The sequence below is a fragment of the Syngnathus typhle genome, linkage group LG7 (assembly GCF_033458585.1).
Source record: "Syngnathus typhle isolate RoL2023-S1 ecotype Sweden linkage group LG7, RoL_Styp_1.0, whole genome shotgun sequence".
Taxonomy (NCBI): domain Eukaryota; kingdom Metazoa; phylum Chordata; class Actinopteri; order Syngnathiformes; family Syngnathidae; genus Syngnathus; species Syngnathus typhle.
In genome coordinates, this window is record NC_083744.1 from 14859346 (window position 1) to 14878320 (window position 18975).

General features: G+C 47.4%; 2 protein-coding genes across 2 annotated transcripts in view; both read left to right on the forward strand.

Annotated features, from left to right (window-relative positions):
• The first annotated feature begins 138 nt into the window (after positions 1–138).
• Positions 139–2290, forward strand: szl (sizzled). The gene is made up of 5 exons (XM_061282639.1): positions 139–195; positions 919–1268; positions 1353–1519; positions 1687–1779; positions 1898–2290. Exons 1-5 carry the CDS (start codon positions 139–141, stop codon positions 2209–2211), a joined length of 981 nt encoding a protein of 326 aa, XP_061138623.1. The 3' UTR covers positions 2212–2290.
• A 2811-nt stretch (positions 2291–5101) lies between these two features.
• Positions 5102–18975, forward strand: part of nell2a (neural EGFL like 2a) — a 47088-nt gene continuing 33214 nt past the window's right edge. The window contains exons 1-8 of the mRNA XM_061284291.1: positions 5102–5477; positions 5612–5740; positions 14242–14392; positions 16182–16355; positions 16424–16523; positions 17886–17958; positions 18030–18112; positions 18340–18468. Coding sequence (XP_061140275.1) covers positions 5426–5477; positions 5612–5740; positions 14242–14392; positions 16182–16355; positions 16424–16523; positions 17886–17958; positions 18030–18112; positions 18340–18468 — 891 coding nt within the window. The 5' untranslated portion in view covers positions 5102–5425. The remainder of the gene's footprint in view (positions 5478–5611; positions 5741–14241; positions 14393–16181; positions 16356–16423; positions 16524–17885; positions 17959–18029; positions 18113–18339; positions 18469–18975) is intronic.

An 18975-nucleotide genomic window follows, 5' to 3' on the forward strand; every position in this document is an offset into this window, starting at 1 on the left:
TTTTTTTTCAAATCTGTAATATTCCTTGAAGAAACAATGAGTGATCAACTAATTTATAGTATTTTATTTTCACCAGCATTCTGCAAGTGTTTCTTCTTGAGTGCAGCAGTGCATTAGCGGGACAGACAGGGTGTCTACATGGCAGCCATTAGGCCCAACAACACACCCCTGCTGGGCTGCCGGCAGGGGGAACGTGTTAAATACGTGGAGCCATTGTGCTCCCAAATTGGTCTGTGTGACTAATTGCCCAGTTAGCCCCCTTCTGACGGGCCGAGCTGGAACCGGCCGCCCAGTCATCGGCAGGGGCTGTAAAAGGGCGGCAGCAGACGGGCGGCGCTAGTCCGCTTTTAACAGGGGGGGCTCAAATTAAAAGTCAAGTCCGAATCAGTGGCGGGTGCAGGGGATAGAGTCCGGCGGAAAGTCCTGAAAAAGCCCAGAGGCATCTAGAGACAGACGACATCAAACCAAAGCCAAAATGCTCTATTGTCATTCTATTGGTGGATCACAAGGACAAAGTCAACACGGCTCATCTGACATTTTGTGATGCGATTTCGCATTGGTCTTGCGTGTGTGTATATATACACGTTGACATTTAGGTTTTCCCACTGTTCGTTTTGGTGCATACTTTTCCATTTTGAAATGGAAGTTCACATTTAGCTGGTAAATTTGCGGGTCAGGTTTTTTTTTTTATGTGAGATAAGCAACAAATCAAAAGCAATTGAGCGTGCGTTTTCTCCCAAGCCGTGTGCCCACACGCTCCTTCTTTCAACTCCATGAAGGCTGGGTCATTGTGTCCCCCGGCTTCACACACGGGGGGGCTGCCCCCCCCCCTCCCCTGTCTGCAGCCATGACAAAAAAGCCGTTGTCTCCAAACACATCGTCTCGGCGTCTTTGATAGCTACGTGATAAGAGACTTAGAGACTGACGGGGCTGGCTCTCGCGTTGTATATAAAGCGGCCGGCGGCTTCCTCCGCCACATCCGCTCTCGACATGGCTACGCTCCTCTTCCTCGCCGCGACCCTCCTGGCTCCGCTGCAGGCCTTCGACTTGGGCCAGTCCACCCGATGCGTGACCATCCCCAACCAGATGAAGGTGTGTCAAGACGTGGGCTACTCTGAGATGCGGCTGCCCAACTTCTTGGGCCACAGTAACCTGGAGGGTGAAGTGGTACCCCGCTCTGAAGACTGGAGGCCCCTGCTGCAGACTGGCTGCCATCCTCAAGCTCAGGCCTTCCTCTGCTCTCTCATCGCTCCTGTCTGTCTGGACACGTAAGTTCCTTTTCTTCTTCGACTTCACGTCGGCGGCCTCGCTCGCTCGGGTTTAACATCACGGCGCTTATTTCCCCCCTTCAGGTTCATCCAGCCCTGTCGGAGTCTGTGCGTGGCTGTGAGGGAGAGCTGCGCCCCCGTGCTGGCCTGCCAGGGGCACCCTTGGCCCCAAGCGCTCGACTGTGATCGCTTCCCAACCGAAGAAGACACGTGCCTGTCTCCGCACGCCAAGTTCGGCCATTTTCCTAAAGGTAAATACCACGCGTGTATTTATTTTGGAGTTTTCAAATCTAAAAATAATTCATGAAAACTCTAATAATTAGTTATACTTTTTTTTCATTGCAGCTCAGTGTTGTTGACTGTTGGTTCTTTGTTGTCTATTAATTGATCAAATAATTTGTATTTTATTCACTTGCAGATTTACCCAAAGCAACTTGTCAAAATTGTCCCATGGTGGAAGAAGCTCCAGCTATGAAAACAGTCCTGGATGTTTTTTGCCAGCATGACTTTGGTAATAATCGGAAGCCATTTTTATTTATTTGATTTATTTCATTTGAATATTTCCAGGCAAATTATTATTATTAACATAACATTACAGATTATTAATCCCCCTTCCTCCTCCTCCGCAGCTGTTACAGCAAAATTTCACCACCGCCGCCGCCTCCTGACGGGCAAGCCCACGTTTGAAGTCGAGGGCCGTGTTGAGTTCATCCGCCAGGGCCCGCTGCTGCCCTATGACACCCACCACCTGCTGCACCAGTGGCTACTCATCAACCTGGGCTGCGCCAACACGCTGGCGCGACCCGGACGCTCGCAGCTCTACGTACTGACCGGCTCTGTGCGGCCCGACGGCACCCTCGATATCGCCCGCCTCTTCCCCTGGCACAAAAAGGACGCCAACATCGCCGGGGCCACACGCAAGTGGAAGCATCACAGATGTTGAGCGTAAATCTTCACATGGAGCGTTTAGAGGGGAGGGGAGAGGGTTCTCTGCTCCTATAGCACACTGTATTAGAATGCACTCCAACCTGTACATATGTATACTCAAGATTTTATTTTCTATTTAAAAAGGAAAACAATAAACTATTAGATACTGTTTTGCAATTGGACTCATTTTCAACAGCACCTTCAATATCGCTAAAGTGCGCACACGCACTTCTAACTCAAATGTGGCAGACTAACCAATCACATTCAAACTTGTAAAATTATTACCATAAAATGTTCAGAATTTTCTTGACATTTCTTTCTAGCTGGTACCAGATTTTATGCTGATAACTGGCGGAGCCCGAGGGGGAACTGCGAGGGCACTTCCCCCCCAGGTGCCAGTACAAATAATCGACTTTTAGTTATTTTGGGGGGTTTCAAAAAACAAAAACAAATTACGGACCCCCTTGGCACCCCAAGGGAAATAATCCTAGCTCCGCCAGTGGTGCTGATACTATTTGGAATCGTTCATTATTCCCTCCCCTGACTAAGGCCCCAGTTCAAGCGGAACAAAAAAGTCCTAACGCATGATGCTGTCAACAGCATGCCATAAGTATGCATCCATCTTGTCTGTCATCGAGCTAATATAAAAAAAAAAAGATCTAAGCTTAACCCAGATGCCCTTTGCAGTCCAGTAGACAAATTGCCTGTGGTTGTCGTTGATTTTCCGCTTGAGTCCGCAAATACCTAAGCGAGTCACATGACGTTTTATGTTTAAACGAGTGTATAAATTAGTTTGTCTCATCAGCGTCGTCATTGCGCTGAGGCGCCTCGTTGGCCGAACCGAGTCCTTGGGAAGACAAAACAGCGGAGCCATGACAAAAGGTACGATTCATTCAGTCACACTATCGGGAATGTGGATACTAAATCTTATTTTCTTGTCCTCTCTAGTTTTTTTTACCGTGATGATGCTGACCCAGCTTTTCCTCAGCGTGGCCAGCGCTCCGATGTGTGCCTACGGACAAGCCGGGTGCCCCCTTCCCACCTTGGCCGACCTCTTTGAGCGCGTCATGCAACAGTCGTCCACTGACCTCCACTCGCAATCTGTGAGTGTCTTTCCTCACTCATCACATTCCGTACACGACTCTCATAAAAGTCCCGCTCCCTCTAACAGGACCGCTACTTGCTTCCCAGCCGCAACACCGGCTGACAAACAGAACGCAAAAAGTCTGGATGTGAGTATTTGTACGCCTGATGCTTAGTTAAAGTTAATAATGATAATTTACAATACGTTTTGTACAGCACATTTCATTGACACGATGTAAGAGTAACTATTTCTTCTGAGTTAAGTGAAATGAACTGTACTTTGCTTGAGGAACTGTGCTGTAATGCAGGGGTCAACAAAATGGCTTTGGACTAATCTCTGCCCGTGAAACAGTTCTTTGTTTAAAAAATGTTGGTGACCCCCGTACTAGTGTGTGTGTGTGATCTTATTACTTTTCTTTCTGGGCTGGGGACTTGTTCATATTTTCCCCATGGCTCTGCAGGAAATGACAACTTGTGGGCAATACAAAGTAATTACATTTCCTGGGTGGACCTAGAAGAAATGTTATTGTATTAATAATGCATAGAGTCCAGGAGGGTGCACATAAATGCAAGATGCAGCAGATTCTTCTCCTTTTATCATCATCTATTTTTAAAACCCAGTGATCGCAGAACATGTTGTTGGCATGAGTATAGGCATTGTGGAGCGGGATGGAGATCCAAACGCGGATACGTTGGGTGTTCTAAAGGGGACAAAAGCTGAGCACAGGAAGGGGTCTGGAACCCTCCCCAGAATCGCTTGACAAGCTACTTCAACATGGCCAACACAGCCAACAAAAGTCTTTCCAAGTCATTCAGGGATTGGCTGAAGTGTGTTGTCAATTTAGGATAGCGTTATAGAGGAGCATTTTTTGTTCCTGTCCATCTGGCAGAGAATGCTGGGCAAAAGAGAAAGTGTGTTTCCTCTCGAGAAACTTCACAAGGGCTCTTTTAAAAAAGTAAGTCTTCTCATGGTCGAGGAGGATGCAATTTTAACACTGACTGAAGTCATATTCAAAGCTCTAAAAAAAGAAGTTCGCAATGGGTGTCACAGGCAGCCGAGCAGCCCGTTTTAATCGACTTCATTGCCGTATGTCAAAAAGACAAAGCTCAGCTGACAGCGGATGACGATGATGACTTGTCAAAGAACAAAAGTGATGATGGGATCCCTTAAGCATGCAAAATGGGACTGTGCGCTCAGTCATTTGAAAAGACAGGTTAGCGTTTATGCTCTGAAAGGGTCTCGGGTGAGCTGAGCCCGGCTGACTTCGGGCTAGGCTGGCGTTCACCCGGGATTGGTCGCTGGGCAATTGCAGGGCTGACAAAAAACATTCACACTCGCCGACAAGACATAAATATGAAAAGAGCAAGTGTACGATCTTCCTTCCTTCCTTCCTTCCTTCCTTCCTTCCTTCCTTCCTTCCTTCCTTCCTTCGTTCCTTCCTTCCTTCCTTCCTTCCTTCCTTCCTTCCTTCCTTCCTTCCTTGATGAATTAAAAAAAAAAAGTCGGCTGGTCTGCAAATACCAAATGCACCTTCCCCCCCCAAAAAATCTAGAAAGATGTTGATAAACATTCAATATGCAAAAAAAACAAAAAGTAAAATCTGTGAATATGCGGGCGCCTGACCTGTAAACGCTTGTGAGTTTTATATTGTCCCACCACGAGAGGGCGCAGTTCCCCCACTCTCCTCTTCTTCTTCCAAGCAGGACAGGGGGAGTTCTCCGGCCCTCCCTCCCTCTCCTCTCCTCTCCTCTCCTCTCTCCCCTCCACCCTGGGCGGCAGCGGTAGCAGCAGCTCCCTCTCTTCCTTCCTCCCGTGCCGCGGCAGGACCGTCTGTTGAGCTGGTGAAAGAAGGCAAGCGTCACGTTTCCTTTTGTGCATCCTCCGCGCATCCACCTGCGCCCCCCCTCCCTTGAACCGCGCTCATGGAGCAGACCCGCACATCCTACATGGAGTAATAATAACATCATCGGACTTCCATCTTTGTTATTTTTTTTTTTTGGACCGCCTCCTCATTGCCGGGGATGTAAAGTTTAGATAATGCCCTGGCTCAGCATCCTGGATTGCTAATATTCTGAGCAGCAAACTCAATCTGTCAAAAGTGGACAAAAATATGGACTAATTTTTCTTTTCAACCATAACCTTCACCATGGGATTGTTACAGCTATTTCTGGTTCTCTGCATATTGTGCGCCTCCTCAGGTAAGGACCTTGCCATGGCTGATCCATCCATGTTGCCTCACATCATTAATTCATATGTTGTTTTGATGCGTTTGTCAAGCAAGAATGACCACATCCACCCCCGACTATTGACAATTTGTATCTCTGCAAATCAGTGCAAGGTTTGGGGGTCGACCCAGCTCTGCGCATCAGCGTGTTGGATGAACTCCTCGCTGGAGATGGATTTGATGGAGTTACTCAGGTCCAAGGCTTCCATAGAGAATCCAGAGCGTTCCACTTTCAAGGTATGGCAACTCCGCAAATTGTTTTTTTTTTTGAAAGGTCGCTGCCCTTTATTCACTTTAACCTAATGTCACACCCCCAGCATGCATATTATTTGCCGTTTTGAAAGGGGGGGGGGGGGGGGGTTGCGTAGTCGGGTTGAGAGTGAGGAACATGCCCCCCCCACCCCAAGTAGAAGTCACCCATTGGTGAGTGATGCGGTGCAGTGTGTGCAATGTGTGAACAGTCTTGTAAACATGTGTGTTCTTTATTACTCGCCAAAGCGCATCATATCAAAAAGTAAACAGAGTGAATATTTCTTCAGAAAAGAAGCCAAGTGTGCTTGCTTCAAACTGTTCGCTACCACTCAAAATGAACTTTACCGCCCAAAAAACATCTTTTGCTAGCTTAATGCTAACACACAACACATAAAGCCATAGACGGGCTAGCGAAGCTAGCATTGGCACGTGGCAACGTAAGCGAACGCGATTGTGTTTGCCATGACGTCATTGATTGGATGACGTGACATTACGAGCGATTTCTAATTTTGCCTCAAAATGCAAAACGTTCGTGGATCTAGTCCAGGGGTGGGCAAACTTTTTGACTCGCGGGCCGAACTGGGTTCTAAATTTGGACCGGAGGGCCGGACCAGGAGCAGATGGACGTAGGCGTTGTGTGAAGTCATATAAGCGACCTGTAAAGGTCATTGCATAAAAGATCTTGGCCTTTAGTAGGTAGTAAAGCATGGATATTCCAAACAAGTTTTTTGAAAACAAATGCATTTATTAACAGCATTAAAAAAAAAAAAAATCACTAAAAAACTGCTATCAGTGATTCTCATAAAATACGACACTGTTATTATGAATAACAATCTCCATCACTTCAATGCCTGCAGGTCAGATTAATGAAAGATGTTTATCTCATGAGATCACATCAAACGGCAAACATTCTGACCAAATATATCATCTTGAAGAATCGGTGAAAGCATACATCCAAATAAACTAATCAAAACAGCAACACGGTGAGGGGTATCTGAAAATCAGAGCAGAGTTTTAACTCGCAAACACCTGGTAACAGAGGTGAGGAAACGGGAAACACTTGCTTAAAGTAAGCCTTAAGAACTTTACAGGTTAAGATTAGTCGCAAATAGGTGGTGCATCAATGTCCTTGAGCATCCTGCATTGTTTGAAAATGAGAATGGTCGCTAGTTTCAATCCCTGCTATGTGTACAAATCATATTCAAAATGCATTTTTTTACAATAAACTTGAGAGCCTCCCGTTCATTTTCAGTGGGAACAGTGTTGTTGGTCTCCCTTTTTTGCTAGTGCGTCATAGTCTGGAGTAAAATTTGTTGTGGCAATTCTTAGGCGAGATCCGAGGTGTTGGTCCGTTTACCTTGATCTGTGACGGGTTGATGTTGATGTGGCTGAACGTCACGTCGCGTACGTCGAGCCAAATTGGCCACTCTTTTTTAAACACTCGGCACTCCTTTTTTTCGGGCCACTCATTTTAATGGAAGGATTCCAGGGGAAGGTTTGTGGGTGGCTTTAGCGCAAAACTGCATCTGAAAGCTCAGCGCGCGAATTATAAGAATGCTGTCGTCAAAGCCCACGCTCTAAATTCGGGACTGATACGAATAGAGCGAGAGTGCGCCAAGTCCGTACTACTGAGTACGTACACGCACTTGTGAGTGTGCACCGAGCTTTCTGACACGGCTTCCGGTAGTAAATGCGCAGGCGAGCGCTTCGCCATCTACTGGGAAAACGCAGTCATTGCAGGCAAAATGACAAAAAAAAAAAAAGTTTAATAATACAATTTGTTCAGGGTTGGCGGGCCGGATTAAACGGTCCCGTGGGCCGGATGTGGCCCGCGGGCCGTAGTTTGCCCACCCCTGCTTTAGCGCAAAACTGCATCTGAAAGCTCAGCGCGCGAATTATAAGAATGCTGTCGTCAAAGCCCACGCTCTAAATTCGGGACTGATACGAATAGAGCGAGAGTGCGCCAAGTCCGTACTACTGAGTACGTACACGCACTTGTGAGTGTGCACCGAGCTTTCTGACACGGCTTCCGGTAGTAAATGCGCAGGCGAGCGCTTCGCCATCTACTGGGAAAACGCAGTCATTGCAGGCAAAATGACAAAAAAAAAAAAAGTTTAATAATACAATTAGGTCAGGGTTGGCGGGCCGGATTAAACGGTCCCGTGGGCCGGATGTGGCCCGCGGGCCGTAGTTTGCCCACCCCTGATCTAGTCGATCCGATCCGGGTAAAGTCTGAGCGGTTTTTCTTTGTCAATTGTTCTTCAGACAAATTTCGCTGCATGTGTCGCTCCATTATGAGCTCCGGCTGCATGGATAGTTTTGCTTAGGATTCAAATGCAAATCGGGATTGGCCGACCTTGGAGGATGTCGATGCTCTTCTTCATTATGACATAATCAGCGTGTGTGTTGTATTGTAATATCCCTGCAAGGCCAGCATCATCCATCACTAAAAATCCAGGTTGATAAAAAAAAAAAAATGTCAGTATGCACAGAGCAGCGTTGATGAAAACCTCCTCGCTTGATCTATTGAGACCGTGATAAGATTCATCGCGAGGAGGACAAAGCTCTCTGTCAAAAAAAGCAGCCAAAAGAACAGAAAAACTCGTTTAGGTTTTCGGAGCCGTGCCAACATTCACGAGGAATCTGTCCGCCAATGCTGTTTCGGGACGTTTATTTATTTTTCCTCTTTTTCTGGCTGATATCTTCCAATCTGCTGCCGTTGAACAAGCGAGCCGCCTCAGCCGTTGGCCTGTTTGATATCGTCTTTGGAGACTCAAAACAATCATCACAAGTGCTCTGTCCACATGGGTAGTGAGTGGGGGGGGGGTGCAGATGGAGAACAAAAAATGTATTGATATCCCTCATGACTGTTCACCAAAAGCTGCTCATCTTCGACACTTGTTTTTTTATTCTCGTTTATTCTAATTTCCTCTGTCTGCCCTCACCAAGCACACAGCCAGACACGAGAAAGGTGGCGTTTTATTTACGGCAGACATTCGGGATGTCTACGTTTCGTTTAATGGGGTGAGGGGGAGGCCTGCGTTTGTGTTTGAGATAGAAATAGACACGCCGAGCGAGCGGGACGGGACGTGACGAAGGAAGAAAGCAGGAGAGAAAGGGATGGAAGGAAGGAAACGCCGTCTGGCAGCTGTGCTGATTCAACATGTATGGATGTTGGAGGCGGGCGGCCGGCACCGGCAGACGGGCCGCGGTGACATTCCCGCGCTCATTAGATTGCAGGCAGAATATTTTCATTGCTGTGCCCTGTGACGCTTGCCTGCTGCCCGCCTCAGGGGAAGGCCTTGGTGTTCTGACCGGGAGGCGGGAGGAGGCAAAAAGAGGACACACACAGGACAAAAAAAAATAGTCGATTTTTCTGCGGTGTCCATTTATTCACTTGCAGAGTACCGGGTGTCTCCTTAGGTTAAAACGGCCCCATGTCTGCGCTCTGAATGGCCCCTTATTGAATGTTTTAAAAAGTTGTAATGTCACTATTTGCCACTAGATGTCTGACATCAAGCACAGGATGTTCGCCAATTGTAGGCCTCATAATCTTTGGCAGATTTTGAACTTAATGCAGGACAAACATGCTGCCTGAAAAAAATTTGCAGAATGAGGTCTTGCACTTTATGTTGGGGGTTGGCCGGCTTATGGCAGGTGCTCCAATTGGGTTTCATTCCATTTAGTGGATGGAACACCTGACGATTAATCGGGTCACGGCATCTATTAGAGCGGACTAACAAGATTTAATGCCGTGACTCAATTAGAGGTAAGGCATTTATTATGATGCTGGCATCCAATTGAATTTTTATTGGAGTTTCACTCCATTTATTTTCTGCAAAGTGTATCCAGTATATATACTGCCTTAGCGTTTTGCTTTGTTTTAGCATGTGTAAGTCAAATGCACAAGTGTGTGTGTGTGTGGGTGTGTGTGGGGAGGGCAGTTGTTGAGCGCACCCCTGTTGATGCTTTTTGAAGTAGCTGTCAGGGGCCAGTGCATAGCTGGACCTCGGGGATGGGCATCACGGAGCAAACCCCTCTGGCCGCCACCCACGCCCATCCGATGCTAGCTTATAGAAAATGATCCCAACATTAGCACGTCTCCTCCTCCCCCACTCGCCGTTTAATATGAGGCAAAAAAAAAAAAAAAGCACAGGAGCCACACCCAGCTGCGCCTCCCTTCCCCCCACAGTCCGCACTCTTATTAACTCCTCTCTGGCTGCAAGCGTGCCGACCAAACTCATTCAAGGTGCAAACATCACAAGAGCATCTTTTTCTTTTTTTTGTTGCCGTTGTCAAGGCTCCTCTGTAGTTGGCTCTCAGAGTATGTGTGTGCGTGAGCCCGCGTGTCCCTGACAGCATTCATTCTGAAGTGCTGCAGAAAGGCAGAGACAAATTTGTAATAAAAAGCCCAGTGTGTGTGTTTTGCAAACAGTCCATTCTTCCACTCCTACGAGGAATGTGTTTGCAAAATATAATTCGATAGAAATGTCGCGGTAAGGTGTTTTATTTTTATTAGGTAGCCGTAGAATCCTGTCGATATTTTTTGTTGGTTTGTAAGCTTTGAAAGGGGCAACTAATGGTTGCTAATTGTCTTGGAAAAGGAGCCATAGCCAAAACGTCTACCTATTTTTCCCGTGTTCTTGTTTGGGCTCTTTTCAAAGTGCAAAAATGAATCTATTCATCGACAACTAATCGATTATCAAATGAATCGACAACTATTTTGATAATCGCTTTGAGACTTTGTTTAAGGCTGAACTGTCAATCTACGTACATCTAATCTAATTGATTGATTAATTGAAAAATAATTGACACATAAATCGATTGATTGAATCGATTAATAAACGAATGGTTAGTAGTAGCGGCAATTCAAATCAGATATTTGGCTCGGTTGAAAGAAAGCCACCAAAAGTCGCCGTTGAGCAATAACCCGACGCCTCAACTGCTCAGGGCGGGGTTTGTCGTTGTTCTCTTTCGTTCTTTGTTCGGTCGCTCCACAAGTTAGCCAGCCAACCTTTCCAAACTGCTCAGTGACATTCCGCCCAACACCCCGAGGTCAAAGTCTGTTTAGCAGGCTGCCCCCTGGAGGCGAGCCTAATCAAGCATTCCCGCCACCGCTGTGCGGCGGCATTATTTCCATTCTCCCGGGGCGGTCGTGCATCTGGCCCGCCGCCGCCGCGTTGAGCTTTGTGCGTTCCGCGTATGTGAATGTCAAGCGAGGCCGTCATCGAGGAAAGCGAAGGCGAGGATTGCGCGGGAATTGCTGGCTTAAGCCATCCTGGAGGTGCCCTTGGTTGTGTTTTTTGTTCGTTCCAAGAGAGCGGCGGCGGCGGCGGCGCCGGCACAGCGGGGCAAGTCCGTCAAATGCAGATCGCCCCGGAAACGGTCACCGTGGCCTCTGGGTTCGCCCTGATCCACCTTGTGTTGACGCAAATGAACGGTTTGGAGTAGTTGATCATTACTCTAAGCCCTCTGGAGAGATGTTCTCTCGTCGAACCCTCCTACTCACATCCTCGTCTTTCGCTCGGCCTGACACATAAAACATGTGGTCGGAAATGTACGCTGTTATTTTTAGAATGGATGCCATTACACAATAAAGACTACACTCCGCCGCCTTCATCATCGTAATGCGCTGCCGTTCGGACCGCCGTGTTTACGCTGACCCCTCTCGGCCACTTTAAGTGCATCTTGCAGCCGGATGTGAACAAGGTCAATGCATCAAAGTAGCGGGAGTTGGTCGTTAAAATTGGCGGCGGTAAAATAAAACAGTTAATAAGTATTGGAGTTGTGTGAGGATTGTGTTTTCATGCTTTCTTAATATCATTTTATACATCGATCACATGATTATGTGATGATTATGATTTATTATTACGATTTTTATATAATCTGAATCATCACAACCTCTGCCAAGTCGAAACAAGCAAAAGTTTGCTTTGTTAGCGGGCTACTTCCTGGTCGATGGAGAATTGAAGAATGATTCCGAAGAATTGCTTTGACTGATGAATGGAAATCAATTCCAATCTCACCTTCATCCAAAACTATTAGTAAGCCCAAGGTTTTTTTTGTAGTCATCAGGTTTTAAAAAGAAGGCGCGAATGAACATAAATTTAAAGTTTGTGCTGGCTTAAAGCTTCTTTTTAGCTCCCCCCCAAAAAAAAGCTAAGCGGGGGATTCTCTTCTGCTCTCTTTAGTACAAAGCCCCCGCGCTGTAAATAGCGGTCGAGGCGGCAGCAATGTGTGAGAAAGGGATTGTTGCAAAGCCCCCCCCGATGTATCTGGACTCTCAAGCTATGCTGCGGGGCACCTGTTCCAAATGCAAAATGGGCCAGCTTCTGTGTGAGGATGTAGAAACGGGGAGGTGCAGGTACTGAGCACCAAGTAAGACCACATTGGATCGGGACAGATTACAAGTGTAGAGGACGGATGGAAATTGCTTCCAGAGTGTAACCCATTAAAGCGCCCTAAAGACGTACGATTAGGCCGGAAAAGTCTCCAGCGAGATCGAAACTACGGGCTAGCCCGCTTGTCCCTATCGTGCAATCTAATCGTAGCGGTTCTTTTACCGCTCCGCGGGAGGGCTGTCAAAAGCAGGTGGCCGCTCCGTTTCAACTCCTGCCAATAGATAAACGATCAGGCCGAGCGGCGACTAAACCGACGGCTCGACTGTACATCAAGATGGATGAGGCTTCCCTTCATCACCCCTCGTCAGGCCCGCAAAATTATTTTGAGATTGGATCGCCGAGGAGGAGGCGAAAGCAATCACAATAGGTCATTTATGTAGAACGATGCCTTCCTTCCCATCCGTTCGGGGTCAAAGTCACGGCTGACTCAGGGAGGAAAGGAACGGCGAAATACATGGCGGACTCCTCGGCCAGTCAATCACGGAGCAACAGAGATTAGCTGATTGATTGCGATGAGCTTTGTGAACCGCGGCGGCGCTACGTTAGCAATTACGTCCCCGTGACCGTCATCCATTAGCTTATGATTCCAGGCACGATGCCCGGATACGGCGGCGCGGGGTCAACGGCTTCCCCCTTTCGTGTTATTTCTTTACGAGCGCGGGGCGTGGCGTCGCCGCAACCGATTCCTTCGTTTCACTCTCATCGCTCAAAGCCGATGAAAATTGACCCCGTTACGTTCCGTTTGAGGCAAGGCCCCCCCCGCCGCGTTCCTACTCAACCTGCTGATGAGAGGCATCCACTCATAGATCAAAGGCTCGTGGCTGCCAAGTTGGGGCGCCGCCCAATGCTAGCGCTCCCCCCCCACCGCCCTCCATGTGGACCCGCCCCAACACCTGCTCCCACTGCGCTTGTTCCTCTCATGTCGGCGTACGCTCGCTGAACTGAGCATATTGTCTCACTTGACCTGTGCGACCCCCCTTGAAAGACTTTTTTTTCGAGATATCAACAGGAACTATTTGTCATCAATTTTACGGATTAGCGCGGATAGCGGTCATTTGCATTTCGCTTTTATGCGGGATCTGCCGACGCGGCAGATTCAAAGGCGGCAGGTCAAACTCCCGTTGCAGTAACCGGACCATCTGCCCTGTTCTAGCCAACCACACCGAGCTGGCAACATAAAACGATGGCCGAGAAGTCCGGTTTGATTTTTATGAGCTAATCAGTTGATGGCTTTGTAAACGTTACTTCATCAGAAAAAAAAGCACTTTTGTTTTTATTGAAGATTGTTTTATTGGATTGAACGGAATTGGATCGTTAATCACTGGGTGAACAAAATTAGGATTGAGAAGAAACTGCATCGTATCGGACAAAAAAGCGGTTCTGGTATTCACCATTTTTCTGTCGTGTTAATCAAATGCGAATAAAGATTCCACGCGAGCTTCCTGGTGCACCCGAGAGTCTCGCATTCATCTCGTGGCTGGGAGCAAAGGCGTTGACGTGATGGCTTCTGAGAAACGTCATCATTTATTGATGTCTCCATTAAAGTAGCAGAGAAGTCGGAACAGATTTGGGCAAGCGGAACAAAAGCTGAAGAACCACGACCTCGTTGACTTCTTCTTCGCTTTTCCAAACCAATACGTTGTGTGATCAAGAGAATTAAGTCGTTTTTAAATACAAATATTTTGATGAAACCAGTTTTCACGTTGGTTTTTCATTTATGAATTCAGATTCTTCCTCAGTCACAATCAAGAGCGTGTCAAATATTCATAGCTCGCAAAATCCTCACACAAATGCATTCGTTGGCGTACCCCGAAAAAAACGTCAAACCATTTCTCATCAGGCGGGAAATGTATTTGAGCAACGCTTTGTTACGTGTCACAAGCAATGAGATATTTTTCCATAATTACTTTTTTTTCTTTTGGTTAAATAATGAATGAAGGGCATTAAGTTTGAATACAGTCAAGGCTGCCGAGAGTTTCGCGTCCTCCGTTTGTGTCGCTGGAACAAATCAGCTGGAACGTTCAAACCGTATTTTGAATTTATCCAAAAAGAAGACAATTTCAATATTTTTGTTTCCTCACTTAGGTTCTTCCAGGGAAGTGAAAGCCGCCGCTGACGTCTCGCAGCAAATCGTCCGCAAACTGAAAGGCAAGAACGAGTTCAGCGTGCTGGTGACCCTCAAACAAGAACGTCTCAACTCGGGGGTCATCCTCTCCGTCCATCAGTCGGAAAACAGGTCGGCTATTTATCTGTCGAACGGAATCGCCGCCGAAAAACACCGCCGAGTCAGCGCAATCGCTTCCGAATTGATTGAAGCTTTAATATCTTCATTTGCCAGTCCCTTTTTTTCGATGTTTTACAAGGCCGAGGCGGGTAAACAGAACAAATCATCCCGTGCGCTAATGTATTATTCACAGTCCATCAACGCGGAACCCGTAATCGTGCGCGGGAAACCGATGAGAAGGTAGCAGGAGTTAGGGGCCCGATTTCCCATTAGTCGGAGCTAGCTGACCCGTTGAACGATCACACAACACTTTGTACATTAAAGTCACTCCTGAGAAAAAGAGACGGTAATGAGTTTCTTTGCCCGCCGATTAGCCCGCCTGGAAAAATTTACATGCGGCAAAGCGGGGGGGCCTCGCTTTTGAACGCGTGGCGGTGACTAATTTAGTGTCATTCGCACATGCGTGACCTCAGAAGAGTACATTTTACAGAAGAGCTCACTTTTACATTTGCACTAGAGATGCACCGATCCGATATCTGGATCGGATATCGGCCCCGATATCAACAAAATAGATGGATCGGGTATCGGAAAATACAGCCGATCTGTGAGCCGATATTTTCCTTAATCTATTGGGACGCGGGCTACGTCATACGTCAGCAGCACGTGTGCCGCATGCCACGAGAGTTTTCTAAACAAACGCAAACATGGAGCGAACGTTCGCTTCTCTTCCCCGGGTTGCTAAGCGGACGTCAAACCCTGCGCGTTCGCTTTTCTTCGGGTTGCTAATGGGACGTCAAAGGCTGCGCGTTTGCTTCTCTCCCGAATGGGGGGGGGGGGGCGTAGGCTAATCGGATGTCAAACGCTGCGTGTTCGCTTCTCTTCCGGGGGGGGTGTTAATGGGACGTCAAACGCTTTGTGTGGCGGGCTCCATCTAGTGTGGAAACTGAGAAGCTGAGCTCAAGCTTCTTGTGCGGGCCATATTCAATTATGTTTTCAGAATTTGCTGCGGGCCAATAAAAACTGGACCGTTAGTTTGGACACCCCTGATTTAGAGCAAAGAACTGTGTAGTCTGCCTGATGCCATTGCCTTTTGTCTTTTCTGTTCCACATGTAGAGTTATGTAGCTTGTTAAGTCAACCATAATATCGGATCGGTATCGGGTATCGACCGATACGCAAAGCCACGGCATCGGTATCGGTATCGGAACTTAAAAAGTCGGATCGGTGCATCTCTAATTTGCACGCATGTCTGGTATTCCCTTGAATACTAAAGCTGACATCTTCAAAATGAGACCACAAAACGTGATGAGAGGGGAAAAAAAAAAAAAGCACAATGAGGCGTAAATAATTAAGAAATACAAGATAATAGAATGTTTTTCAAACATGCAGACGTGTTGCAATTTTCTGATATTCCGAGGTGTGACCTTGCTCCAGGTGTCATCGTAAAATATTTCCGCAGGCTCAAGGCGCCGCTGCGATTTCGCCGCGCCGATCGACCACCTGTTGACTTGTTAATGCCCCAAAACGTCATTGCACCATCTTTTCTTTTAACACACTTTTTTTTTTTTTTTCTGACACGTCCATTAATTGGCACTTTGAAACATGTCAGAGGCGATGAGCCGGCCGACACGAACGATCCGAACGGCGCTATTATTTTGATGACGCCGCGCTTAATTGCCATCGCGGCGCTCTCCTCCACTCCCGTCGTTGATCAAAATTCAAACGCTCGCCGATCAACGCGGCGCTGAGAGCTGAATTCCGACACTTTTGCCCTTTTCGTGCTTTTTCTCTCTTCCGGCAAGGTTCCTGGAGCTGGAGAGCAGCGGACAACGCAGCGAGGTACGCCTCCACTACCGCACCAAAGGCTCGCAGGCCCGCACCGAGGTTTTCCCCTACAGCCTGGCTGACGACCAATGGCACAAAGTCTCCGTCGCCGTCAGCGCCTCGCATGTCATCCTGCACGTCGACTGCAATAGGTAACGACGTTTTTCTGAGGTCAGGAGGTTCGGGAAAAAAAAAGAAAAATCCCTTTTGTGTTTTTCAGGATCTACGAGCGGGTGGTGGAGGCCCCCGACATGGACATACCCGAAGACGGCGCCTCCTTCTGGCTCGGACAGAGAAACTCCGCTCATGGATTCTTCAAGGTTAGCGCAGACGGAGATCAATTTTCTCTTTGGATGTGTTGTGTTCTAAAAGACTGATAATGTTGTAAAGTGCTCGCCTCCATCTTATTTCCTAAATCATCTCCGTCTTGTTTGGTTAGCGCCGATGACGGAGGAGCTGGATTTAATTGCGAGCGTTTCTCAAGGCTTAGCCATTTTTAATTTTAGTTTTGCCTTGCCTGCCATCGGCGTTGTTTGTTTCCTAATCCTTTCCTTTAGAATTCAGCTCAATTAGCTCACGGACCCTCCACAATGCCGATTCTTGCAAAATCGTTGAATAGCCTCCGGACTGCGCTCATTGGGCTGGTTCTAGAATATTTTTATTTTATCAATCAGCCCAACCTCCCCCATGCTGAAGACAAGGCTGAATGTTTGCTCACATTTCCCCCGCGCAGACCTCTGTCTGCTTTCATGACCTTAAGCGGCGCTTTCTCGCTCGAGCGAAACTCAATTCAACGAGCCCTGCGGGAGACTAACGATTAGCCAATCAACACCCCAGGCAAGAACGACTCGCTACGTCGAAGCTTATGGTACCCTGAGTCTTGTCAACACGCCATTTTCTTTCACGGCTCTCCGGGGCACATTTGTAGTTCACAAAAATAAAACACAAAACAGTGGGCCTGCTATCAGCGTCCAAAAGAGATTAAGCGCTTCGGTTCCTCCGTGATTGATGAGAGCAAAATGAATCCGGCTCAAGGAAAAGTCAGATGCGGGACGGAAACAGAGTGGAACGCGTCTGACGGCAAGAGCGCCGCTACCGCAACTTATCGTCAATATAAATACCTTTTTGAATCTCTCTGACAGTGACTATCAAAATGTTTGACAAGTGTGCGTGTGCAAGATTTTAAGAGCGAGTGAGCGAGTGAGCGCTACTTCGCTAACCATAGCAGTAAATTATCATCTTTTGTTTTGCAATTCGGTCATTGAATAGCCATAACATCTTGACGGAAGTTCAGAACGATTAGCACGTCGACAAATACGCACCGCAGATGTAATGAAATGTTTTGATTCCAATATGATTTGATTGGGCGAAGGTCTCAAATGAGGACAAAGCCTATGGAAGATGAAGAGATGGATGGTTACCATGGAGACAGGTTATCATCGCTCCTATGTGTGCAAACAAATATTCTCGGGGTCCGGACGCAATCAAGAGAATCAAAGTGGCAAAATAGAATTTGCAACCGCAGTCCACGTCACTAAACCTCCTGCCGGGCAGATGATTATTCCTCGGAGGTTTTATTATTATCATTTCACACTCCGGAGTGGGGGGAATACACATTTCTCTTATTACTTTGCTAGGCTCACTTCTATATTTTACATGTGTGTGTGTGTGTGTGTTTTCAGGGGGTGATGCAGGATGTTGAAATTGTGGTCATGCCACAAGGATATATCTCCCAGTGTCCGGACCTGAATAGAAGTGAGTGCTCTCTCGATATGTCCCACCCAAAATAATTGTGAGCTCTAACTCCATTTTCCCTCGGCGTATAGCGTGCCCGACCTGCAATGATTTTCACGGACTTGTACAGAAGATCATGGAGCTGCAAGATATCCTGGCTAAAACATCCAGTAAGGTAAAGTCAGCGCCGGTAATTAACGAAAACATTGGTGAAATTGACTTCCATGAGGTCAAAGGTCAAAACTGTCATCTACTTTCCTGGATATTGTTACTATTGGCGACGGTGTGAGATGAGCTAGCATGCTATGCTAACCCTACTGCGTTTTATGTCGCAAAACCAACATGTACGGATAAATCCGGCTGACATGTCGTCTCGGTCTTCTCTTTGTTTTTCCTGAGCAGCTGTCCAGGGCGGAGGAGAAGATGAACGGGCTGGACGGCTGCTTTTGCGAGAGAACCTGCAGCGTCAAGGGGGCGGTCTACCGGGAAGACGAGGGCTGGACGGACGGCTGCAAGAACTGCACCTGCACGGTCAGCCCTCCACGTCTTGATGCGTTGGAGCCATTTAAAAGAAAGCGAGACGTTCGTTCACTTTTAATGAAGAGAGAAAGTGCTCGTTTGAAGGTGTTAACGACCCAGCGTGTCGTATACTGAATGGATTGGATTTGTTGAGTTTATTAACCGGTACTCACCCTTAAATACGCTGCGCAACTGGAATGCACTTCCTGGCTTTGACCAGTAGAGGTGCTGTTAGACTTTGACTCAACGTTCATCCTTTGGAATTGCTCTCTCAGGAAAATTCTGGTCCCAGTAGCTCACACAGAAGTTTCAAACTCCACAGGTGTGAATGAGAGCTTGAACTTTTGTGTGTGTCGGAGTCACTTGCGACTCTAATGAGGACACACACACACGCACCATAGAAACCAAACGAGCGAAGAAAAATTCACAGCAGCTCGTATGTTTTTCCTCTCCCCGCTCATCAAGTGTAGTGGGCAGGTCGGGGGGGGGCTATGTTGTTTCGTCCCGTATTGTATTTCC

Coding starts and splice junctions, on each gene's coding strand:
- szl (XM_061282639.1), top strand. CDS start 139: ATGGCAGCCATTAGGCCCAACAACACACCCCTGCTGGGCTGCCGGCAG. Junction 196..918: donor GCTGCCGGCAGGGGGAACGT/GTTAAATACGTG, acceptor TAAGAGACTTAG/AGACTGACGGGGCTGGCTCT. Junction 1,269..1,352: donor GCTCCTGTCTGTCTGGACAC/GTAAGTTCCTTT, acceptor TCCCCCCTTCAG/GTTCATCCAGCCCTGTCGGA.